This window comes from Athene noctua, chromosome 23 (assembly GCF_965140245.1).
Source record: "Athene noctua chromosome 23, bAthNoc1.hap1.1, whole genome shotgun sequence".
Taxonomy (NCBI): domain Eukaryota; kingdom Metazoa; phylum Chordata; class Aves; order Strigiformes; family Strigidae; genus Athene; species Athene noctua.
In genome coordinates this window covers 4,008,341-4,032,168 of record NC_134059.1, presented here as the reverse complement: position 1 = coordinate 4,032,168, position 23,828 = coordinate 4,008,341, and the positions used below count along the sequence as shown (strand labels likewise).

Here is a 23,828-nt window from a genome sequence, read left to right as displayed (position 1 = left end):
TGTCTCCCCAGCAGCACCACCCTGCACCAGCACCACCCATGTGGACCCAGCCTTTCCCCCCCAGGAAATGGGTGACAGAGAGGAACAAGGGTGGAAGGTGCCCGTGGGCAGGATGGGTGCAAGGAAAGTCTGGGGAGGGCAGGAGCGCAGGCTGGCAGGGGGATGCAGGTTGGGGGTGTCTGTGGTTAAGGGGTAACCCCCACCATGGGACTGCAGCAGTGTGAGGCCAGGAGGGGTGATGGGCTGGGAGAGGGACACCCTAAATCCAGCACTGGGGTCCCTGAGCTGGGTGAGGGTGAGCTACAGGCTGGGGCTGGTGGCAGATGAGGTGATGTGGGGCTCTGGGGACCATCCCGCGGGGTGCTCTGGAAAATACACCCCCAAAAAGGCTTCTCAGACTGTGCACGGAGGGTTGCAGGTAGGATTTATTAGAACAGTCCCAATTCCACAGATGTTTTCACAAGACTGGGCATCCCCCCTGCACCATCCCCTGCCGGGGCCAGGCTCGGCTCAAGGCTGAGCCATTACTGCCCTCGGGCGGCAGCTGCCGGCACGGCACAGCGGGCGGAGGGGCGCGGGCTCCCCAAAAACCCCCTGGCGCCCCTCACGGCTCGGGTACCTCCAACGTCTCTGTCCGCGGCGAGCAAGGAGGGAGGGGACGGGGGATCGGGTTTGTCCATGCAGTGACAAACGTACCGGTGCCTTGGGCTTTTCCTGATGAAAAACCAAAAGGCAGGAGGGGCAGGGGGGAGGTTTGACCCACCGGGCAGGGCGGGAGGTGGGCACGGCCTCAGTCGGCTTCCTCGCCGGAGTCTGCATCCTCGTCCTCCTCCGGGCCCGTGATCCCCGCGGCGCAGCGCGCCATGACCCTCATCCAGCGCCGCTTCAGCTCCTCGGTGTCGGCCACGAAGGTGTAAAGCTGCCGGGACTGAGCCAGCTGGAAGAGGTGGCGGGAGTCGCCCTGGGGCAGGTCCTTCACCTGGTAGCCCAGGAGCGGGATGGAGGTGTGGGCTCGGACGTCCTGCCAAGAGCAGAGACAGCGGTGGGAGGCAGGGGCTGGGCACAGCGGGACGTGCTGCGAGATAGATGATCCCAAGGGTCTTTTCCAACCTGAGTGATCCCGTGATTCTGATTCTATGGAGCCGGGCCAGGCCTTACCTGGGGAGCTGCGTAGATGTACAGCACGAGGGGATCATCCTGTGGAATCACGAACCAGCCCCGCGTGCCCCCCTTCCCATTCTTGTCCAGCAGCTGCAGGGAACTGCACAGCAAACTCTTGCCTGATACCTCAGCGGCTCCTTTCTGACAAAAAAACCCAACAGACAAATCCCTTAAATGCCCCCTGCGGGAGGCACCGAGTGAAGGTCATTTCCTGGGGAATTACCTGCCCGTTCCACAAAACCCCCCAAGCCACGGGCAGGCTCAGAGCAGGAGGGAGGGAGCTCAGCACATCCACCAGCCTGGCCATTAGCGGGCACCTCCGATTGCTGCCGGAGAGACTCCCACCCCACCTGCTGCAGGTGCGCAGCCAGGCTGTGACAGTGACCCCGGCAGGGGGGACCAGGGTGGGTGGCAGCGCTCAGAGGGACAGAGGAGCAGGGAGGACGGGCAGAGCTCACCTCCAGGATGCCTTTGTGCTTCCCCTCCTGGTCCTCGAGCACCACGTGGCCCGTCAGGAAGACGTAACACTCCTGGCACACGCGGTTCAGGCGGTTCCTGTCGTACTGTAGCTCGGCCCTGTAGTCTGAACAGTGGGCACACACCACCTACAACCACCAGACAGGGACACTGGTGAGACTGGGGCAGGGCTGGGTGATCCTGGGGACAAGGCCACGAGGAGCTGGGGGGGCAGGAGCAGCCCTGAGCCTATAGCTCTATCCCTCATTTAAATGAATTCGCTGTATCGTGAGTAGCAGTTACGACATGGAATTGTCAAACAAGTTATTATAATGATCACAGCTATTCTTGTGATCAATACGAGTAATTGTTTGAACTGTTTGAAGTTTGGCAACCATGAAGTAAGCTTGTTCCATATTTCTTCAAAGCCTAAAGAAGTATCATCCTTTTGTATCTCCTGTAAAATACCTATTTATTGTAATATTATTCCTAAATCAACATTTATTTTTCCCGTTTCATCTATGTATGTACAACAACTAGAATTCACAACTCTGCACAATCCCCAATGTGAGACCAACATTACGTCTTGCTGCCAGCACTCTGGATCAGGGAATGATTTCATTCAGTAACACTTTGGTAACCTCTCTTATTAGTTCTGCATGGGAATGCCTCTGGCCAGCCTGAGAAGGTATCTGTTAATACCAATAAGTACCAATACCCCCTTTGTCTTGGGAGTTTAGAAAAATCCCAAGGATTTTTCCCCAGGGAAAGGGGTACAAGGTGCAGGAGAGGTGTGCTCCTGCCCCAGCAGCCACCCGAGGAGGCTGTAAGGGAGGGAAGAGAGCAGGGACGGGGCGACTCACGTATCCACAAGCCCTACAGTGGTGTCTCCGGCGCACGATGGCGTTGAAGGGCTCTTTGCAGCGCATGCACATGGTCACCAGGTTGTCCCGCACCCACTGAGGAGCTCGGCGGCCCAGCTCCTCTGCCTGGGCGTGGGAGACAGCGTCACTGGGGCTGGCTAGTCGTGGTCTGGGTGGTCCCAGCCCCTCTGCTCTCAAGCCTTCCCCTCGTCTGCAGCCTCCTCCCAGCTCTGCTCAGCTAGGGAAACTGAGGCACGGCAAGGTGGACTCTCCTGAGCTGCTGTGCAGGGGGTGCTGGAGGCAGGCAGGGCGTGGGGAGGGCAGGGGGGTTACCTTCAGTGCAGGGGTGCCCGTCTCCAGCCCATGGACTGCTGTCTTAAAGGTCTCACTCCTCTTCTCTTTCCTGTCAATGGCATCTTGGAAAGCCTAGAGGGGAAAGCAGGGCTGGAGGGGTAGGAGCAGGGGCTGCCCCTGCCACAGGGCACCCAGCTGGGCTGAGTGAGATGGGCCACCTCTCCCAGCACTCGGGGATACCTTGATCCAGGCATTCATCTCCTCCTCAGACCTGGTACAAAAAGGGAGATGGATAAGCCGTTGTCCCTCCTCCTCGAGGGTCTGCAGGACCATCACCCTTCCCCTTACCTGGCTTGCAGCTCCAGCGTCCGCTGCTTTCCCGAGACCAGGAAGGCGTGAGGGAACTGCATGTCATTCAGCTCCTGCACCTGAGAGAGACCAAAGAAAGGATGTGGAGTAGCTGAACCCACCTCCATGATGCAGGGGACAGGGACTTCCCTCGGGCACAAGCCCTCAGCCCCTCAAACCCTACGTGCACAAGATTTCACCTGGAGCAGAGCATATCCACAAATCCTCACCCACAAAGCCACCCCTGGCCCCAGCTCCCCTCTCCTTCCCAAGGAAGTGCAGGGCAGCGGCCACGTTACACCCCAGAGCAGGGTGTATTTTGGAGGAACCAGGGGCTGGGGGAAGCACAAAGACAAGGTGCCTGTCTGACCTTCATGCTGTCCACGTCGATGCGGAGGTGGACCTGGAACTCAGCGCCCACCTGGATGACCTTGGGCACGCAGTACAGCAGCATGTTGTTGAACTGGGCAAGGGAGGATGACTGTTGGTCAGAGCTCAGCACCTGCCTGCTCAGAGCTGGAGGCTCCCCTGGGATCTAGGGGTGCTTCACCTCCCCCCCACCTTGGAGTTGAGCTGGTCCTTGGGAAGAATCCAGCCTAAAAGGTGACTGTTTCTGCCCCAGCCCTCTCCCACCCTGCAAAGGTGAAGCGCTCTGGGAGCATGGCAAGGGCTGCTGTGCCCAGGGGATCGGCATGTTCCCAACCACATCCTGACAGGGTACTCTGCCCTGGGGGGGACGAGACCCCCAGCTCTGAATTCACACCCTCTGTGTAGGGATGACCCATCAAGACCCCGGCCAGGCTGTGCTGGCCCTCTCCCCTCATCCCATCTCATCTGGTCCCTTCCCCCAGGCACCCCAGCTCCCACCAGGAACAGGTACTTCTCCGATGTGCTCTTGTTGCGGGTAGAAATTTTTTGGATTGGCCCCTCTTTGATCAGCTCGTTGGAGGGATCCACAATGTCGTCCTCGAGGCCCAGCCGCTGATAGACCACCCAGAGCTTCTGCAGCCGCTCCTGGGGGAGACAGAGGGACCTGTTTGTGTGGGGACCTGAGCAGCCACAACCTCGCCACCCCTCCATCCCACCTCCTGAGTACTAGGAGAGGCAGCACAGCTCTCTCACCCCACACTGATCTTTGAGAGCAGCTCCCAGCCTTGAGCAGCCAGTCACATCACGGCTAACATTGCAGACATGACTCCCCCAGGCTCGGGGTGACGGGGTCAGGCATCAAGGGCAGGGTCTAACCTCCTCTGCTGAACCCACAGTGCTCCTGGCCCGTTCAGGGCAGGGCTGTGCTCCACTGGGTCACACAGCAACAAGCTGGTGCAGGGTCTGGAGCACAGGTCTGCTGGGGAGCGGCTGGGAGAACTGGGGGGGTTCAGTCTGGAGAAGAGGAGGCTGAGGGGAGACCTCCTGGCCCTCTGCAACTCCCTGCCAGGAGGGGGCAGAGAGGGGGGATGAGTCTCTGGAGCCAAGGAGCCAGCGCCAGGCCCCGAGGGAATGGCCTCAAGCTGCCCAGGGCAGGGTCAGGCTGGCTCTGAGGAAGGATTTCTGTGCAGAAGGGGCTGTTGGGCGTTGGAATGGGCTGCCCAGGGCAGGGGGGAGTCCCCGGGATCCCTGGGGGGGTTGAAGAGTCGGGCTGAGCCAGCGCTGAGGGATCTGGGGGAGTTGGGAACGGTCAGGGTGAGGTTCATGGTGGCACTGGAGGAGCTTCAAGGGCTTTTCCAACCTGGATCATTCTATGATTCTAAGGCCATGAGGAAATCTCTCAAATTGCTGTGCCGTGATCCACAAAGCACTGCCAGCTGGGACAGGCACTCACCATCTCGGCGATAGCTGCGTTTGAGTGCTTGGCCACCATAAAAATCATCTCCAGGGCCTCTGCAACGAGAAGAGAAAGGGTGGAGGTTAAACACTTGCTAGGGAGCTGTGGGAGAAAACCCCTGGGTCTCTCCCTCACGGGGAAGACATGTGTGTGGTGGATGCTGCCCTCCCCTGGACACAACCTGAATGGCCCTGAAACGCTGCACAAGCGTCTGGGTCTGGCTGGACTGTGCGGCGTGGCGCGGTCGGGTCCTGGGGGGACAGCCAGCCAGCTCGTTTGTCCCTCCATCCCAGCAGGACTGGGGGCTGCTGCTATCCGTAGGGGTCTGAGAGCTCCCCCGGCCACTTCAGGGCTCCCTGGGGGATGCTCTGGAGGGATCATCCTTACCCTGACCCACCCCCCTTCCCCACTGACCCTGGAAGGGCAGATTAACCCCTTTCCCTGCTAGAAAAGGGTCAGACTGAGAGCTTTATCCAAGGGCACAGGGCAGCTGGTGAGAGAATCCAGGTATCCTGATGCCTGTGCACAACACCAGGCGTTGTTATTTCCCCTACAGACCCACCCTGCCACTCCCCACAGCGGGGACAGACCGGTGGAGCCCTTACTCTCTGCATCGTCCTTGTCTGGGGACTCCGGGGGTAGTTTTCGGACATAATCTTTGAGGAGGAGTTCGTAGCGCGGGATCCTCTGCACAGGCTCCAGCATGTGGTGCTGCAGCGTTAAGTTAGCACAGACCTTCCTCTTCTGGGGAGAGACAACACACAGAGAGAAGGAGAAACAGTGACTGAGGCAGCTCCCCCCACCCTCTGCTGCCTCCCCCTTGCAGGGAGGTTTTGGGGAGCACTGCTGTGATCCCTCACCCTGCTGCAGCCTATTACCTGGATGTCAGCAATGAGTTCCTGGAAGGGTGGTGATTTCTCTGACCAGACAGTGATGAGCTCCACGGCCTTGTCAAAGTTCTTCACGTATTCACCGTACATCTTGAGGAACGGTGCAAGCTTCTGGATCACATCCCCGATCCGGGGGTTGCAGCTCCTGCAGGAGGGAAGCACAGACCGGCAGCTCCCTCAGTCCAGTGGGGCAGACAGCGAGGGATAAAGCAAAGGGGCAGCTTGTGCGCAGTGGGGGACAGAGGGTTTTTTTTACCACTGCAACTTGCTATGTTCCCACAGAACTTCCTGCCCTCCAGAATGGGAATGTCCTCAGCTCGCACCCAGTCTGGGCTATTTGTGCCTGGGCACACCCCTAAACCACCTGAGATGTCACCCCCCTTTTCAGAAATCCCCTGATCTGGGCTGGAGTGTTTTAAGAAAGTGCTTTCCAGCACAAAGACATTTAGAGCAAAACAGGCTGAGCACTGGTCCTGATGGGAGACCAAATTCATCACTGCTCCCCTGTTCTGGCAAAGCAACCCAGGCATCCTCCCCCCAGCTCCTGCAGCTCACCAATCCTCCATGCGCTTCTGCAGCTCTGGCAGGAAGAACTTGGCATGGAACTGGTAGATGGAGGAGATGTTGGAGAAGATCATTTTCACCACCTCCTCTGGGACCGTCTTCCCGTTTTTGGCTTCTTTCATCAGCTCTGTGTAGAATACCTGGAAGAAAGAGCGAGTGAATAAAAAGGGGTCAGGAAAAGGCTTGAGGATCCCATTCTCTCTCTGAGACTGGCCACCACCTGGGGAAAATGCCTGACTCTGTGCAGGAGGGAAATCCCAGGCCTCAAGAGAGAAGCAGGGGGATGGAAGGCTTTGACAGGACAAAGGTGCTCCGTGGAGGTGTGGGGTGTAGGAAAGGCAAAGGCCAGAGCCATTCTCTTGCCATAAAGACCATGAGCCCAGTGTGGCTCTCATCTGTACAGCTTCGTTCTCTCCAAAAACCTCCAGACAACAGTCCCTGGCCTGTACGTACCCTGAACTGAGCCCAAGCATTGCCACGGGTTTCAAGCCTTACCGAGGACCACAGGAAAATTGGTGAGTGTGGAGCTGCACCGTGGTCCTGCCCAGTTTGTCAGTGAGGGGTGGCTGAGCTGTGCTGGTGGGGGCAGACAACAGCAGGGCTATTGCTCCCCAGACCTGCATGGGCCCTCTGCTCCCCAGCTCACCTGGTCGAGAAGGTGGAGACGGTTGACATAAGCCTGCTCTGTCTCCAGCAGCTCCAGAGCGATTTTCTTCTCCTCTGGTTCCTGCATGGGGAGAAGAGCTCAGTCTCGTGGGTAGAGACGTGACCCTCACCAGCCTGAGGGGATTCAGCTCTGTTCCCCAGTGTTGACAGACCACAGCCCAGCATCAAACTGGACCTCACTTCATGTGAGAGCAAGGGAAGGATCTGTACAAAGCATGCAGAGAAATCACAGCTGGTTTGGGACAGTTGGGAAGACTGGCTCATGTCCTGCTGGGTCACTTTTTTCTCTGTGCTTGTTTCTCCCAGTGTAATACAGGACTATCGATCCCCAGGAGTGGGGCAGGGTGGGGTGGGTTAACCCCACAGTCTACAATTGCACCGTGGAACTGAATGCAGTCCTGCAGAAAGGAGCCTGCAGTTGGCACAGGGCAGCACAGCTCCGGGGACAGCCTGGGATGGAGCGGGTTGGGCCCACCTGTGCATCTGACCCCCATGGCGCAGTTATATCAGAGCTGGAAGAGATGAGGTCTGCTCGAATCTACCTGGCCATGGGGAGTTTGTGCCCGAAGCACCAGGGAAAGGCCACGTCTCTGTCACCCACACACTGGCCCATTGCAGGGCAGGGACTTGCTCAGAGTCAGCAGAGTTCAGCTCCGATCCAGCCCCTGTGACTCCCCACTCGAGCTCAGGAACCCACCAGCCTCCAGAGCTCACCTTGCTGCCAGGCTCAAGACCTGGATCCTGCCGCCTCCTCCAGTTGTCCTCACTGATCTTGTGTCGGAAAGAACGGACACATTGGAAGCTGAGCCTCCGCTGGTCCTGCTGCTGCTCCTCCTCCTTGTTCTCTTGCCCCTCTTGGAGCCTGGCAGCCGTCTGGGAGAAGCTCTGGCTGGCGGGGGATGCTGGAAGCTGCGGGGGCTGGCTGGTTGCTGTAGTCTGGCCGTGTGGAGCCTGCTTGTCCCTCCAGGCAAACATGCCAGCCCTGCCACAGAGGAATCAGGGGCATCAGTTCACCCCTTTCCCCAGCGCAGTGTGGCCCACCCAGCTCCCAGGCCCAGGTCAAACCCACCACCCCCAAGCGAAGGCGATAAGACACAGCAGCACCCCAGCGCGGATGCCGCGTTGCTCCGCTACCACCCTGGTGATACAAACCGGGGTCTGACAGGCCATACATTGCCCATGGGGGCCAGGATCCGGCCTCTCTTCTCCCAGTGCCTCCCGCTGATGTGGTCAGTCCCTGTCCTGCTCTAGAAAAGCACGACTCTGCCATTTATCCCACACACAGCCGCTTATTTCCTGAATCACAGCCCTGCCCTTTGCTTTCTGCCTGCAGCCTTGGGCACGAGGGTTTAAAAGCCAAATAGCCAAGAGGGGTCAGCCAAGAGGAAGGCTTGTGTAGGTGGTTTTGCAGAGGAGTAGGCTTTTGGTGGTTTTCTCTCTTCCCTTTTCTGGCAAAGATTCCCTTTTCAGAGCAGGTATGGGGGAGAAACCACACAGGGCACAGGCCCTGAAGATGACAGCAAGCGAGTTGTGTGTCTTCTGAGAGCTGGCCCCTGGGGTAAACTGCTCTGGGCAGAAACTGGAAAGATATCCACTGGTGGCCTGCAGACGAGCGAGATGAGGAGGAGGGGAAAACCAGGATGAAAGTGAACATAAAACCGCAGAGTTGAGGATGGGAAGTGACTGGAGGGGCAGACACTCAACTGAAGAGGATGACAGGTCCCTCCCCATGCTGGTGAGCATGTGTCTGTCAGCTCAGGAGTGCATTTGCAGCCACCCATGCACCCCCTCCTGCCCAGGGGGGCTGGCATAACCCTTCATGTGAGAGACTGGTTTTATCTGTCCCTCCAGGTGCCTCCCAGCCTAAACCCACTGCTGAGATCTGACCAGGAACTTCTCTCTTTCTATTTGTGCTGACTTGAGCTAAACTGTTTTCTGTTCCAGAAAGCTCATTTCCAGGTTCCCCAGCTTCCTCTGAAAGTTGTAAGTTACTTTTATTTCCTCTAAATTGAACTCATGCTTCATGATAAACAACAAACACACTGCAGCAGCGAAATGGAGGCAGATCAAATGCTGCAAACGGTTCCAATGCAAGAGCATCGGGGGCCAAATTTCAACTGTGGGACCATGGGGACAATCATGCTGCTCTGGAGCCAGGCAGAGCACAAAGTCCAGGGCAAAGCACACAGCTGAGATGCAGGCGAAGTTCCTGGAGCAGAAGGAAACCTCATGCCTGACCATCTTTAGAAGTGCTGCAAAAGTCATCCGCCCAACCACCCAGCCTCATCAAGGCTCACTGAGAGCACTCACTGATACAAAGAAAGGCAAGATTTGGTATGCTGATTCAACAGATGGGGAAACTGAGGCACAGACTACAGCGACAACTCGCCCCAAACCTCAGAATTACTTCTACCCCAGAGGCAAGGCAAATCCCCTTGCTCCGACCCTGGCACACACTTGTCTGAGGGTCCCAGCTCACACTCCAAGTGAAGGCACTGTTTTACAGGGCTGCCATGTAGCCCAAAAAGAACTTGCTCTCCCTCTTAATGTGATGCTTTCTCTTCCCTTTCCTAGAAACCACATTGCTGCAAACAGCTGGATAGTCTGAGACTGGTGCTGGAGGCTCGGATCCTTCCAGACTCTCAAGTGGTTAATTCCCAGTGAAGACCTCTGCCTACATATTTGTAAACCAAAATCCTTTTTCCCCAGCAACAGGGGAAGAAGCATTCACCAGCCAGGCTGACTGCAAAGGTGCTGAGTGCAGGGGAAACAAGCATGCCACAACCTAACCGTGAGCTAGGGGCTGAAACCTCAAGCAAAGTCTGTCACATCCCACCGAGGTTTTCAGATTTCTGCCCGTGACCCGCATCAGGAGGAAGACACCAGGGCAGATCCAAGTGCTAAAGAACAGCAAATCACCTAGTCAGCTTCTCCGCAGCCTCCAAACCACCTCCATGGTGGGTTTCTTCCTTCCAAAACTGACGCCACGTGGAGACCTAACACACCCACAGCGCCCAGGACCCTCCCTCCTTACCAGTTCTCTTCAAACACAGCCACCAGGTTCAACACACTCCGTTGGCTATCAGCCTCTCCCTCCATGGCACTGGCTGCACCAGCTGGGAGCGGGTCCTGGGTGTAAAGTTGCTGCAAGGGTGGCTGCTGATGGCTGCAGCTCCTTCTTCTCTCCCCCTCTTTGCTTTGAGGTGTTTCTGGGACCCAGGATGTTCTCTGGGGACAAGGATTTGCACAAGGCAAAGACCATCTGCTCTCCTCCTTTCTGTGGCAGGAGAGCTTGTCTCTGGGTTGGCCTCAAAAGGAAAGAGGAAGCGCAGCAGGTTGCAAGTAGGAGAAACACTGTGAAAACACTGGGAATTGGCTGTTTGGGGGGGACCTTGCCATGGGTCCCAAACTGACGGCATAACCAAGCCCAGAGCAGTGGCGGGGATGGGCAAGAGGCCTGACCTGCTGCAATGGGGTGGGCTGTGTCCCACCACGCGCTGAGCCCAGGTGGCCCTTGCAGGCTGTGCAACGAGTCACAGAATCCTAGAATGATCCAGGTTGGAAAAGCCCTTGAAGCTCCTCCAGTGCCACCATGAACCTCACCCTGACCGTTCCCAACTCCCCCAGATCCCTCAGCGCTGGCTCAGCCCGACTCTTCAACCCCCCCAGGGATCCCGGGGACTCCCCCCTGCCCTGGGCAGCCCATTCCAACGCCCAACAGCCCCTTCTGCACAGAAATCCTTCCTCAGAGCCAGCCTGACCCTGCCCTGGGCAGCTTGAGGCCATTCCCTCGGGGCCTGGCGCTGGGTCCTTGGCTCCAGAGACTCATCCCCCCTCTCTGCCCCCTCCTGGCAGGGAGTTGCAGAGGGCCAGGAGGTCTCCCCTCAGCCTCCTCTTCTCCAGACTGAACCCCCCAGTTCCCCCAGCCGCTCCTCGTATGAACAGTCTGAACAGTCCCGCTGCCACGGGGGGCCGAGAGCAGGCCAGAAGGGCCTGGCTGTGCGGGAGGGCTGCAGGCCCCCCAGGGGAGCTCCTCGAGCGCGTCCTGCTGGAGCCAACCTCTGCGGAGAGCACAGGGCACTGCCCCCCCACGCCGCATCTCCCCAGGGCCCCGCGGCCTCGCTGCCTCCCCCGTTCCCTGTCGCGGCCCTCGCCCGGCCGCCTCCGCCCCGCGCCGAGCCCTGCCCGGGCCGCCCCGTCCCCTCCCTCACACCGTCGCTCCAACCCCGCTCCCGCAATGGCTCCGCCCGCGCCCCCCGCGTCCTTCACGCAATGGTTCCGCCCACCCCGCCCGGCGCGGTGACGTAGGGACGCACGGGGCGGTGACGCAGCGACGCACGGGGCGGTGACGCAGGGTCGCACGGGGCGGGGCTGCGCAGGCGCGGTGCTGGCGGCGGCCATGGCGGCGGCGACGCCGCTGCTGCCCCCGGCAGGGCGGGCGCCCCCTGGCGGTGCCGCGGGGTGGGCGGCGGCGGCGGCCCCGGGGGAGGCGGCGGCCCCGGAGGGGGCCCGAGCCGAGGGCGCCGAGGGGCTGTTCGTGGTGCTGGGAGCGGGGCTCGCCGCCGCCAGCCACCCGCTGCTCTACGTCAAGCTGCTCGTCCAGGTCCGGGGCCGCCGGTGGAGGGGGGGGGTGTCGCGGAGAGGGGGGCACGGAGCGGGGACACGCGGAGCCCATATATAACGGGGGATCGGGACCCCCATATAGTGCCCCTATAGAGAGCTCCGTGCGCTGGGGATCACTATATATACAGCTCCCGTCACCCTTTATATCGTGACACAATGGGGGCACCTGTATAACGGGGGACACCCCTATAGAAGGAGGCAGTGAGGACCCCCGTGCAACGGGACCCCCCGTATATACCGGGGATGAGGTCATCCTGTGGAATGGGGGTTCCTGTATGACTGGGAGGATGAAGGCAGCTATAAAATGGGGAAGCCTCTGTAACTGGAGGATGGGGATACCTTCTGCAATGGGGACCCCCTATAGGAAGCCCTATATAATGGAGGGATGAGGATCCCTATAGAGTGGGGACTCCCTTATAGCGGGGGCGTTGGGACCCCTCCTGTGACAAGGACTGGGGACACACATAGGATTGGGGACCCCTGTAAAAATGGGGGAGGATGAGGATTCTCTCTGCAATGGGGGCTCCTATATAAGGGGGGTGAGAAACCCCTGTATAATGGGTATTCTGAGAGCCCCTCTGTAATGGGGACCCCCGGTACCCTGTGGACCCCGTATGATAGGGAAGGGACTGCCCGTGTCACGACACCCCCGTGTATCTGAGGGTGATGGGGGGAACATGGCCCTTGGGCAGCCCCTGGATTGAGGCTGCATGTCCCAGAGGTTTCGGGAGCACCGGGACAGGGGCAGGGACCTGCTCACGGGGTTTTTCTCCCAGGTTGGGCATGAGCCACTACCTCCGACTGTTGGAAGAAATGTGCTGGGAAGGAAAGTCCTGTACCTGCCCGGCTTCTTCACCTACGGTGAGCGAACGTCCCTCCCTGCTGGCACGAGGTCCTGCCCCAAAAACGGGGCTGAGAGCTGCCAGGTAGATGGAACCAACCTCCAGCAGCACCCCCACATCCCCTTGGGATCATCCCGAGACTGCAGGGAGACATAAACCACTACAACTAGTTGCAAGGCTGCCCGATTTACCTACCTGTTGGTGAGGACAAGGAGGTGGGGGCCCCCGCATTGGTGCTGCGTCCCCTTCCTGTGGCACGTTGCTCTGGGTTTGCACCGTAGCGGTGGGGGTGGTGGGGGTTTAGGTGGTGCAGGTTTGTTAGTGGAGGGTTTGACATGTGTTAGAGGTAGCAAAGTGCCTTTCTTTGCTACAAAACACCCCTGCAATAACTTGGCTCCCTGCCCTGCTCATTTGTGTTGTAGATGGAGCCCTAATGGGACAGAAATACCATGAAAAGGGAAGGTAATATGTTTATGAAGGAAAAAAACCCAACTATTTTTCTCTCTTTGCTGGTGGAGCAGCAGGTGGAGGCGGGTGAATACGCTGTGACCTTGGGGGTTGCTTTCACAGCGGGTTTGCTGCAGGGAAGGGGAGCACACTGTCCTGAAAGCCGAGTTGGGCCGATCCCCAAACCCAACAGCAGTTGTCGTGGGCTGGGGGGACCCAGTGTAGGAGCAGTGTGAAAGCATTGCAAACCCATCCTGGGACACCCGGGGCTGGAAACGCTCCGGTGCTGCCCTTTGGAAGATGCATTTTTCCAATAGATGTACAGTGCTGCGTGATGGAAATGTGCAGAGCCTTCCTGGCTTCGCTTGGGATGGGAGAGGACAGGGGGACAGGAGCAGCTGGTACCCACAAACACATAGTGGGTTGTATACCACCTTCTTATATCAGGGAGAAATTGGATCCGTTGGCTTTTTTTTTTTTGGCTGGAGACCTGAGGGGGTTTCCCTGGGAGAAGGTGGTGGGACAGGAACTGAATCTGGGTTTGTGAGATCCACATTAACCCTGAGTCCAACCCCTGGGGCGGAGGGAGGAGGTGACACCACACAACAGCCGAGATGATCCCTCACCCTGGTTCAGTCCGAACTGCCTCGTAGCCCTTTCAGGTGAGCAAAACAATCAAAAGATGAAAAGCAGCCCAAAATACCGGAGCTATCCTTCCAGATTAGACAGATGTGGCAGGGAATACTTAAGGATTCTTTGCGTCCTGTATGAAATTTATGTCCTAACAAATCTCTTGGGGTGGGAGCGGTGCTGAGCTCTGGTGCAGTGTTTGGGGAGCTCTCCGGGAGCCGGCCTGTTCCCGACTGACAGCAGCCTGGTGTTTTCTTACCCAGCCAGACACATCGTGGAAGTGGATGGGAAAAGAGGCCTCTTCCGCGGTCTTACTCCTCGCCTCATCTCAAGCACTTTATCAACCATCACCAGGGGGAGTGTGAAGAAGGTAAAGATCGGCTTCTCTCTCCATCAGTCAGCTTGTTGGGTCGGCCGGTGCTACTGCGGGGAGCCAGGGAGCCTGCGTGTGCCTCACCCAGCCCCGGGGAGGAGTAAAGCACCCATCCCTCTCCATCCCCTGAGGGCTTTGTATAGTCCTCCAGGACAGGAGAACAGTGCCCATATCCCTAAAACTCATTTTAAAAATAATTTAAATTTAATTTGAACAACCACTTGCATTTTATCTTCTGTAAGCAGTTCCGTGACCCCTCTTTTCCCCTGTTTTACTTTCCATCCTTCCTTCTTCTATGTTCCTTCTTGCCCGTTTTTCTTCTCCTCCTATCTAAAGTGCAACTGCTCGTGGTTTCCTCCTGTCCTCAGACATCAAGGGTTTGTGGGTCAGTGCCTACATCAGTTTTGACCATAAGTTCCTTCTCTCCCTGCTCAGGCATTTCCACTGGAGGACATGGAGCACGTTTCTAACAAGGATGATGTGAAGACCTCCCTTAGGAAAGTGGTGAAAGAGGTGAGAAGTGGATATTGCACGTTAATGAGCGAGCAGGGAGATCGAATTGGGGATGTCCCTGGAGAGCAAAGGAAGCTTAAACTGTGGGCTGTGGGTGAAATTACCTGGAGAGAAATTCTGGGTAAAAAGCCAGTGGTATTTAGTACCACTCTTGTGTCCAGCTGTGAAATATTTCATAGGAATAGAGGTTTACTGCAAAGAACAGATTTCAAAAAAAGGCACCCAAAGTGGGTCCACGCCAAGGGAAAGGACCTCCTCTGCACAGGTGGAGCTTCTCATACAGGTGTGGCTTTTTCTCCCCTTCCCAGACATCTCATGAGATGATGATGCAGTGCGTGTCCCGGGTTGTCTCACATCCGCTGCACGGTGAGTCCTGTCCCCCTGGACAATCGCCCCAAAACCCGATTTACTCGATGTGCTTCTCTGTCAGAAACAGCTTTGCACAAAACCGCAGAACAGACGCAGGTCTGAGTGGTTTCCAGGGGAGGCTGATGCTTTCGTTGGCCTTTGGGGACTAACGCAGCTGAGCGGCAAGGTGCTCTCCTCCCATCCAACCAAGAGCTTGTCCTAGAGATCCCATCGGGTTTAGGGCCAGAAATCCTTCCCATCACTTGCAGGCTGAGGGAGAGCACCAGTTTCTAACGAGTCTTGCAGATGAGGACCAGGGAGAGGAGCTGGAGGTGATGTGAGTTGGGGGTAAGGAGGGCAAAAGGGTCAGGTTGCATTTTCCTTCACATCCACTGCAACCCCAACTGGATTTGTGTCTCAGCCCTGTGTTTCTTTCCTCCTAGTGATCTCTATGCGCTGCATGGTCCAGTTTGTGGGCCGGGAAGTCAAATACAGGTGAGTGGCTGCAGCTCTGAGGGGTTTGGGCACACAGAAGCGCCAGTCAGCGGCGCCGGACGCTCCCATGCAGCGGGGCTATGGCAACCCAGGAGGTTTGTGAGACTGAAAAGTGAACCTGAGCTCTGGTTAGAGGGTGGGTTGAAGGTGTGGGGAGGCTGGGCTCTGTCCCCAGCGTGCCTTTGTTCCACCTTGGGGATTCTGGTGGCTGTAACGCACCTTGCTGGTCACACAGTGAGTCTCCTGCCTTTTTGCTTTGGGTGTTAATAGAAAGGGAAGTCACCAGGGAGGCAGAGTAGGTAATACAAAGCGTTCCTGCAGCTCTGCTAGTCTACAAGATTTTTCCACGCCTTTTTCAGTAATACCTGCCTCTCTGCAGGGCCAAACTACACGTGCAGCCCCGTGAAAGACCTGATTACAGCTAACCCACACCTGCCAGCGTGAGCTCCCAGAGGCAGGAGAAGGTTCTTGGGCTGACAATCAGCCTAATCAAAGCACACTCTGTGCCGGGGTGGCAGCACGTGTATTCGCTCACACAAAGCCAAGCAGAGCTCTTCTAGCTTCAGCGTTTAAACAGCTGTCAGCCAGTTGAGCGTTGTCCCAGGCGTTATTGCAGACTGGCAGGGGGCTGACACGACCCTCCTTAAGGGGTTGAGGAGCAGAATGGAGCTGCTGGGGGGACACCACCACGCTGGAGGCTGCGCAGGGCAGGGACAGAGCAGGCCCTGCACGCTTAGAGCTCTTCTCCTTTCTTGGCAGTGGTGTGTTCAGTGCCATCGGCAGGATATTTAAGGAAGAAGGGATCCTGGGATTCTTTGTGTACGTGAGTTGTTGTTTTAATACTTTCTTTCTCCTGTAGTGTGAAGGTGCTGCCAGCTCTCCTGGCCGCTCTGCCCACCTCAGGTAGAGTCACACTGAGCCCCCTCCCCATCTGAAACCGTGTCTGACCAGGGGACACTCACATCCCTCCCATGAGCACAGATTAAATCTGTGCCTTTGACAGCGCTCCAGTTTGACCATTAAGTCTGCCCTAGATCTTATCTTCAATCAAACCTTCAGAGCCCAGAATGAACCTGGTATTCTTTTTCTTACCTCTCTTTTTCCCTTGACGCTTCTTTGTGTTTCAGTGAAGGGCCATTTAAAGCATTTGTTTGTGCAACAGGCACCAAGATCAAGTGCAACAATGAGCTCTCCTGTTGAAATAAAAGCCAAGGCCTAGCTAAGAAGCACATTCCTCTGAAGAGCACCGTGGGTGCTTGTAACCAGCAGGTGGTTTGTGCTGGCAGCAGCTTTGCCTGTACGGCAGGAGCGTGGTGCTGCCCGGCTCAGCGGCGTCACTGCCTGGACCAGGAGGAGCTGAAAGGTGCTTCCAGCTTCCTACAAAGCATGGCGAGTTGTTGGCATCACTGAAGTGGAAGTCTAGTGGACACCTTGCTCGAATCCTTAATTAACCCTTCTTACCTTTTTTCACATAAAGGCATAGCCACCTGCTGCCTCTGCTCCTGGTGGGGAGCTAACTCACTTTATTACGTGAATAATTAGTAAAGTCAGCTCTGAAATTTCAGCTGGGGTGACCAGGCCTGATGCCTTTGGCTCTACAATCACAAAATTTGGGCCTCCAGACGAAACATGAATGCATCAGGAAGAAGCAAGCAGTTGTAGGAAGTCTCACCCTCTCTTTCCCCAAGGGAAAGGGCCGGGGGTCTGCAGAGACCCCATCAGTCGAGTGTCACTGCATCTTCCTTTTGTAACCCACAGCTGCTCTGGGCAGCCTCAAGTCTCCTCCGTTAAATACAGGTTCCTCTGGGATGTTCCTTGTGCGTGGGACACGGCCAGAGCGTGCTGCCCAGCAACCCTCCTGAGGAAATAACGTGAAAGGAGCCGCCGCATTCCCTTCCATCCACATAAAATAAACACTGTTGTTAGCCTAATTAAACTTAATAGTTCACAGGAAAGAATTTAACACAACCCAAAATGTCTCAGGAGGGCTCTGAAGTTATATGTGTTCTACAGCCCCGCTAGGAAATTGTGCTGCCGTGAGGGGAACACAGACTGCATCTGTAGGACCAAACTGGTGCTGTTCTGCTCTCGACCCTCCTAACACAATCCAAACACATCCACTCTCTTAAAATCATTGTGGTGCATTTATTTCTCGTGGCCTTATAACCTCCACCCAGCAATAATAGCAGCACGTGCTTGCTCTGGATGTGTGCCTGGCTAGAGATAAAGACTTTTCTGGGGATGGACTTATCTCGCTTCCCCTCGTATCTGCAGCAGTCTCCCGCCTGCCAGCAGGCCTGAAAGATGTTCCCTGGGCTCCAAAACTGCTGCTCGGGGTCAGCTCGGAGATGGCTTGTCCCAGCTCCCCAGCACTGGGGTTTCTCCTGCTGGGTTGCATCGTCCTACATCACAGGCCTCACCATCTGCCTGCTGCTGTTTCAGCTTTTAGTGAATTGTCATCTAAAAATATTCCTAGTCCAGATCTCCTTGGACATCTTGCTAGGGGTGAGGGTTGTAGCACAAATTAATTTGGTATTTTAGTCCCTTTCTGCAGCTCTCTCAGAGCCCTGGTCTCCAGTCATTCCATAAACTCAGGCCTAGCATCCGTTGTTACTTTGATGATGGAGGGAGGAGAGGGACGGGATCCTTATTGCAAAAGGAACAAACGATCCGATTCTCTGTCGACAGATGGGTGAGGTTTAACTTACGTGGCTGCTGCTGTGGCCCAGTCCTGGCCCATCCCTCTGTTTCTGGACTTTATTAAGCCCCTGTTGTATCTGGAGCAACTCGGGAGTCTGCTTCAGACTTTGAGTTAGAGAAGGGATTTTTTTTACAAAGGCTGAATGCTAAATGCAAAGCAGACCCAACTCTTTGGGACCAGAGAGCTTTGATTTCTTTGTTATGTCTCTTGCTCTCTTGTATCATCTTTTAAGCCAGTGGGTCTTCTGTTGAAGACTTCTGCTGTGCCTAGCCCCTCAGACCTCGGCTGCATCTCCAGAGCTGCTGAGGCCTTGACAATACACAGGTTGTCACCAAAAAGTATAAATCCTAACACCAAGCAAGTGAAGCAGGCTGGATCAGAGCACACAGAGTGACTCTTCCTAGCCCAAACACTTGCGTGGTTCTCAACAGGCTCATTTTCAGAGAACTGTCAACACATCTGGTGAAACACAGGTTTAACGCGCACCTGGATCCTTTTGCAGTGGAACAACTGCACAGGAAGCCCTGCGCTCGATGCCTGCAGCGGTGCAACAGATGCTGCTGAAGTGCTGACAAACTGGAGAAACCCTCTTGAAACGTTTTGTTGATGTTTTAGTGCCATTAGCTGCAGAAGCTGGGGCTACTCGTGCTGCTGGGAGCCCCGGCCCCTGTGTCGATGAGAGGAATAAACCAAAGCAGCTGTGCTCCCAGGTGGCAGCAGGGACTGGGAAAAAATCAGAGGGACTAGAGTGCTGCCCACGGTTAATCCCACTTGACAGTAGAGCAGGTTTTGCAGGAACAACCCCCCTCATTTTAATTTCTAAAGGAGGGAGATGCCACAAAGAGATGAACTTCTCATTCTGCATCCAGAAGAGCATCTGCAAAATGAGTTTAACAGAAACCACTTCAGCTGTGTCTCGCCTGGGTTTCAGAGCAGAAGTTGGGCCAAGGAGGGATTTGGGGTAGAACAAGGGGACTTGGTTGAGTTGTGGCCAAACGACAGATCCCAAAAACTTCCTACTCCAGACCATCCCCGGGCCAGAGCAGCAGCACATGTAGAACCATGTTTGAAGGCCAGGAAACCTTCTCCCTTTCAGTTCCTCCCAAAGTAAAGATTCATTTTGGTGAATTTAGGTGAAATCACCTACACTGGTGGAGGGAGGGAGGGCTGGGCACCTCAGAAGGCAGCGCTGGGACCCTTCTGCACCTCACACCCCTCTTTTTGCCGTTGCAGTGGTTTAGTCCCTCACATCCTGGGGGATGTCATCTTCCTCTGGTGCTGCAACCTCTTGGCTCACTTCATCAACACCTACGCAGTGGATGATAACGTGAGTGGAAGTGCCTGACGGTTTGGGGGGCCTGTACTGAGCACCTGCAGTTGTGAAGAGTTAATGGGAGGTTAATGGCTCATTCAATACAAATAGACACTGGGCTGTGGATAAAACACTGTACAAGGGTAAAAGATGCAGTGTCTGCGCGGGGCTGTGTTTCAGCTGCAGTTGAGGGCATCGGGTTTGATAGCAAACGTCTTCCCTGGTTCTCAGCTGGGATGCAGCATGGCTACTGTTGCTTTCTGCCTTCTTCCCCCGTCCCACACCCATTATCTCAGGCCCAGAGCGATGTCACCTAGTGTCAGTGACAGCCTGGTGTCATCTGCCTCCTCCATAATCCCTTTGGTTTCTCTTTCCAGTTCAGCCAGGCATCGGTGATCCGGAGCTACACAAAATTCGTGATGGGGGTACGTAGGCACCTGCCATGTCATTTCTCTTCTTCCTGCTGTCTTTGGGGTGAAAGCTCGTGGTCTGGGGAGGCGGAGGCTGGTCTGTACCTTATATCCAAAAATGAGGATACTTTCTAACGTGAAAACGCTGGAAATAGCTTTTTTTGGCATGGTGAGCATTAGAGAGGCTACCGTTTTTCTGTGCTTTCAGATTGCTGTGAGCATGCTGACGTACCCGTTCCTTCTCGTGGGAGATCTCATGGCAGTGAACAACTGTGGGTATGTCCGTCACACTGAGATCTAAGGCTTTCCCTTCCTTTCTTCCAGACCCTTGTTGTCCGAATCCTCTGCCGACGATCGTAAAGCTTTCATACAGAACTGTAAACTATATGGCACCTCGCAGAGCTGGCTCGTTTCCTGTCCCAAGTTGCTTATAATTTTAGATCAGAGGGCACAGACAAGAGCAGCATAAAAGCTCAAGTGGAGAGAAATAGGGAGTATCACGGTGGTGTGGTCCGATCTGAACCGGACCGGAGGCAGAAGGGATCAAAGGGACTGTGCTGGCTCTGGGGAGCAGCATGAGGGAAAATAAAGCTCCTAATGCAGTGCTGGGTGCAGACAGGAGCAGCACCAAGCTTGCTTTCCCAATCCCACTGCTGCAAAAAGCCGCCTGCGTCCGCACTTACGGGAAGGGGACTGGATCCACGCTGCTGGGGTAGTGTTTTATCAGTGTCTGCTGGCTCTTGAAGGTGTAGATACAGCTTATAGCCCTGAACTCTTTAACGTATCCAGGTAACGCTTCTTGTTTGTACACGCCAGGGGTAATTAAATTACATGATCTGTTGCATTGTAAATAACGAGCTGGTCATTTGGCCTTCAGCCCGGTGCGGACACTGTTTCTGTGTCCTCGCTTACACTTATTGCTGCTCTTGTGTTACCTGCCTGGATAATGTGACATCTGTACAGACCGTCTCAGCTATTCCTTGTTGCCATGCAGGTTGCGTGCCGGCCTCCCTCCCTACGCTCCTGCTTTTACATCCTGGATCCATTGCTGGAGGTACCTCAGTGCTCAGGTGAGGGAGCAGGGCGCACGCGGGGCTTTGGGCTCCCTCTGCTCCTTTCCGAGGTCTCCAGTGCTGCTCAAAAAGTGCCTCATCCTTGACCTGTTTCCATCCTTCCAGTGCTGGTACCAGGCATGGCAGTACTGGTCTGCCCATTGCATGCCCTGAGCTTGCAGCCTGCAAACTTGTACCCAGCACGCTGCAGACAAAGCGAGGTGGCTCTGCCCCTCTCCATCAGTCACCCCTGGGGAAAACACCCGACTCCAGCACCCACAGGGCTGAAACCCCACTTTCTCCTCTGTAGCAATGCGGGGTGCTCAGGCCTTGCAGCCCTGCAGCGGGCACGACTTGGTCCCTGTTAAACCTGCTGCAGTTCCCCCGCCGGGTCTCGGCGGGGCTGCCCTGACCCTCTGTGCTCTCTCCTCCTCAGGGGCAGCTGTTCCGTGGCTCCAGCCTGCTCTTCCGCAGAGCGCCCGTGCCAGCTGCCTGCTTCCCCCTCGACTGACTCCTCACCAGGGAGAGGTGATGAACTTGGACTCCTCAAGAAACCCTAAGCTTGTTTCGATATATGTATATTTTTTCTTTTCGATCCGAAGTCCATGGTGCCAGAACAAGCCACCTCCTCTCCAGCAAGACCAGCAACAAGTTGGCTTCTGGAGATCTGGCTTCAGGCTCCAGCTGGACCAAAGCTCCATCCTCATGGCTGTCTCGTCTGGGACATGTAGCAGAGCGAGCAGAAGGGTGTTGTCTTGTTTCTTTGGTCCAGGCTGTAGCTCTGGAGTCACTGGGGAAGGCCAGGAAACCAGAAAATGCCCAGGTACTAAGTGAGCCAGCTCCAAGATGCAGGGACGGGACAAAAGACTGCTGCATTCTGAGCTGAGAATCAGCGAGAGATCTGAGGTCACCTTGCTGGGAAGGCTGTGCCAGCTGACCAGCGCCCTGCCTCATCTCTTCTGGAGAGGGCAAACATTTGTGTTTGGGCAGCTCATCCTGGGCGAGATCAACCCTGCGACCTGTATTTAAGGTTTGGAGGGTACCTGAACACCAGGGAGCACACCACCTCCCATGGGTGTGAAAGGGAAGTTAGAACATTAAAGCAGAAAAGGGAAAAAGGGACACTACAAAGAACAGCACAGTCCCAAAGAGACTGGCAGGGCTCAGCTCCAGGGCGGTGCTGGACTTGGACACGGAGAGCGTGCGTGGGGAGGGACGCGTGTGGCGGATGGTAACGGCTTGGGGAAGCGTTTTGCAGCGGGACGGGCTGTATTTAGGATACACCCAACAGAGCTGCTGGGTGTAACCTGGGCAGGCAGCCCCTACACATTTCTCAGGGGCAGTGGGTCCCAGGTTGGACCGACCCGTGTTTGGGTGCAGCGTGTCTCTGTCTCTGCCCGTGAGCATCTCCCAGCCCGCAGGACCACGAGCCCCACCGGGCTCCTGCCAAACCCGAGTGGCGCCGCTTCGCCGACGGACACGGAGCCGCGTGTCAGCGTCCTGGTAACAGCCACACACCGAAGGGTTCGCCTTGCAGGAGGGACACTCGGTCTGTTGCCCCCTGGAATAATGAAAAAAACCCTTGAGCTGGCCAGAAAGCGTCAGGGTCAGGGGCTCCCCGTGCATGCAGGGGCATGGCTGGCTTTTGCGTAGCAGAGCAGGGTTTATCCTCAGCTCCCCAGACGAGAGGTTTTTTTGCACCGGTCTGTGCTGTCACAGCAGCCAGGCAGATTTGCCCCTATTTTAGTTCCCCTACAAAGCAGTTTTTTGCACAGAGGTGTTGCTGCCCTCTTGGGAAGAGGTTTTGGAGTCCTTGAGCAGGTTCCTTGAGCAGCAGCTGGGGTCACATCTCATCCTGGTCCCTGGAGACCCCAACCTGCCATCGCACTGGGGTCTTCCTCCATCAGGCAGGTTTGATCCACACCTCCCAGCCAGGGCACGCGGGACAGCACTGGTACATGCTGGGACCAACAGTCCCCACCCAGCTCCCTTTGGTGTTGTGAAGTCGGTCCTGTCTGTCCTCCCTCCCTCCCATACAGTTTGTGTTACAGTATCAGAAGTTAAATAATGCATGACCCTGTTCCTTAACACCAGAGATTATTTCAGAGGATTTAACTATGCTCCAAAATACAGCTATAAAACAACTCTTGGGTGTTTCTTTTTTCAAGAAGTTAAAATTTTTTCTGCTCCCTCATCAGGGAAGGTTTCAATTTAAGACAGACACTTCCCTTTGGTTTCTTCCCCAAAGCAGGGGCTAAACCGGCTGTTGCCATCTCAGATTCCTTCTGATCTTCCTCACCTTCATAGAAGCTCAGCAGGTTTAGGCTGAGCAAACTGCACTGGGTGCACCTGGAGTGAGGGTGGAGGCAGCTTGGCTGCCTGAAACAGTAGACACGAAAGCAGGTATTTGGAGTTAAAATTGGCCCTGAGCTCTTCTGGGAGGGCTGGTGGAGACCCTTTGCTGCTGTCAGACCCGTCAGGGGGGCTCAGCCACCCCATCCTCCCCTGCACAGCTTGCAGGATCCTTCCCCACCGGCCTTTTATCACATTAGCTGCTTTCTTGCCTACGCCAACACCAGGCATTGCATCTCCCAGATCACACACGCCTGCTCAGGAACACATGCCTTCACCCTCCAAATGAAGGCCACCTTCTGCTGGTCACATGCCTGTAAAACCTCCTACACCCTGTGCACAGCCCGGCTGCAGCCACTGCAATGACAAGTGCTATTTCCTTTCCTTTGAGGAATTTACCTAAATCTGTACCGGAGCAAGCATCCTGCCAGCCATTTTCTGCCCCATTCACTGGGACTCACAAACTTTGCTGGAAACACAACATTTGAATATAGTTTTTGGTCAATTTAAATGAAAACCAGGTTTTAAGGCTTTCAGTACGCTGCCTTACCTTGAAGCAGGGGCTGCCATTCATAGGATGATTAAATACTTCCCAACCTCCTGCCTTTTCTAACCCCAGTTCTTGGCCCAGGCTTCATTTGGGGTGTCCCACCATGGGGACAG

The 23,828-nt window shown here is 55.9% G+C and overlaps 2 protein-coding genes across 2 annotated transcripts; one reads left to right on the top strand and one right to left on the bottom strand.

Annotated features, from left to right (window-relative positions):
- Positions 1-463: 463 nt before the first annotated feature.
- Positions 464-7,788, bottom strand: FGD2 (FYVE, RhoGEF and PH domain containing 2). The gene is made up of 15 exons (XM_074925441.1): positions 7,782-7,788; positions 7,048-7,128; positions 6,393-6,541; positions 5,826-5,982; positions 5,553-5,691; positions 4,945-5,003; positions 3,990-4,136; positions 3,493-3,585; positions 3,123-3,202; positions 3,015-3,045; positions 2,842-2,906; positions 2,481-2,634; positions 1,616-1,766; positions 1,159-1,298; positions 464-1,021 (listed from the first exon to the last, which is right to left on the bottom strand). Exons 3-15 carry the CDS (start codon positions 6,521-6,523, stop codon positions 791-793), a joined length of 1,578 nt encoding a protein of 525 aa, XP_074781542.1. The 5' UTR covers positions 6,524-6,541; positions 7,048-7,128; positions 7,782-7,788; the 3' UTR covers positions 464-790.
- A 3,678-nt stretch (positions 7,789-11,466) lies between these two features.
- MTCH1 (mitochondrial carrier 1) lies at positions 11,467-23,443 on the top strand. The gene is made up of 12 exons (XM_074925431.1): positions 11,467-11,670; positions 12,467-12,551; positions 13,873-13,979; positions 14,418-14,495; positions 14,804-14,861; positions 15,287-15,338; positions 16,098-16,157; positions 19,273-19,366; positions 19,729-19,776; positions 19,970-20,037; positions 20,756-20,831; positions 21,250-23,443. The coding sequence occupies exons 1-12, from the start codon at positions 11,467-11,469 to the stop codon at positions 21,322-21,324; spliced, it is 1,005 nt and encodes a 334-aa protein (XP_074781532.1). The 3' UTR covers positions 21,325-23,443.
- The last annotated feature ends 385 nt before the right edge of the window (positions 23,444-23,828 follow it).

Bases quoted from the DNA above. Each gene is read 5' to 3' on its own strand.
- FGD2 (XM_074925441.1), bottom strand. From the start codon at position 6,523: ATGAAAGAAGCCAAAAACGGGAAGACGGTCCCAGAGGAGGTGGTGAAA. The intron at 5,692-5,825 runs GTAATAGGCTGC...GTCTCTCCCCAG, and splicing joins AACTCATTGCTGACATCCAG to AAGAGGAAGGTCTGTGCTAA. The intron at 1,022-1,158 runs GTAAGGCCTGGC...TGCTCTTGGCAG, and splicing joins ACATCTACGCAGCTCCCCAG to GACGTCCGAGCCCACACCTC.
- MTCH1 (XM_074925431.1), top strand. From the start codon at position 11,467: ATGGCGGCGGCGACGCCGCTGCTGCCCCCGGCAGGGCGGGCGCCCCCT. The intron at 11,671-12,466 runs GTCCGGGGCCGC...TTTTTCTCCCAG, and splicing joins ACGTCAAGCTGCTCGTCCAG to GTTGGGCATGAGCCACTACC. The intron at 16,158-19,272 runs GTACGTGAGTTG...TTGCCGTTGCAG, and splicing joins GGGATCCTGGGATTCTTTGT to TGGTTTAGTCCCTCACATCC.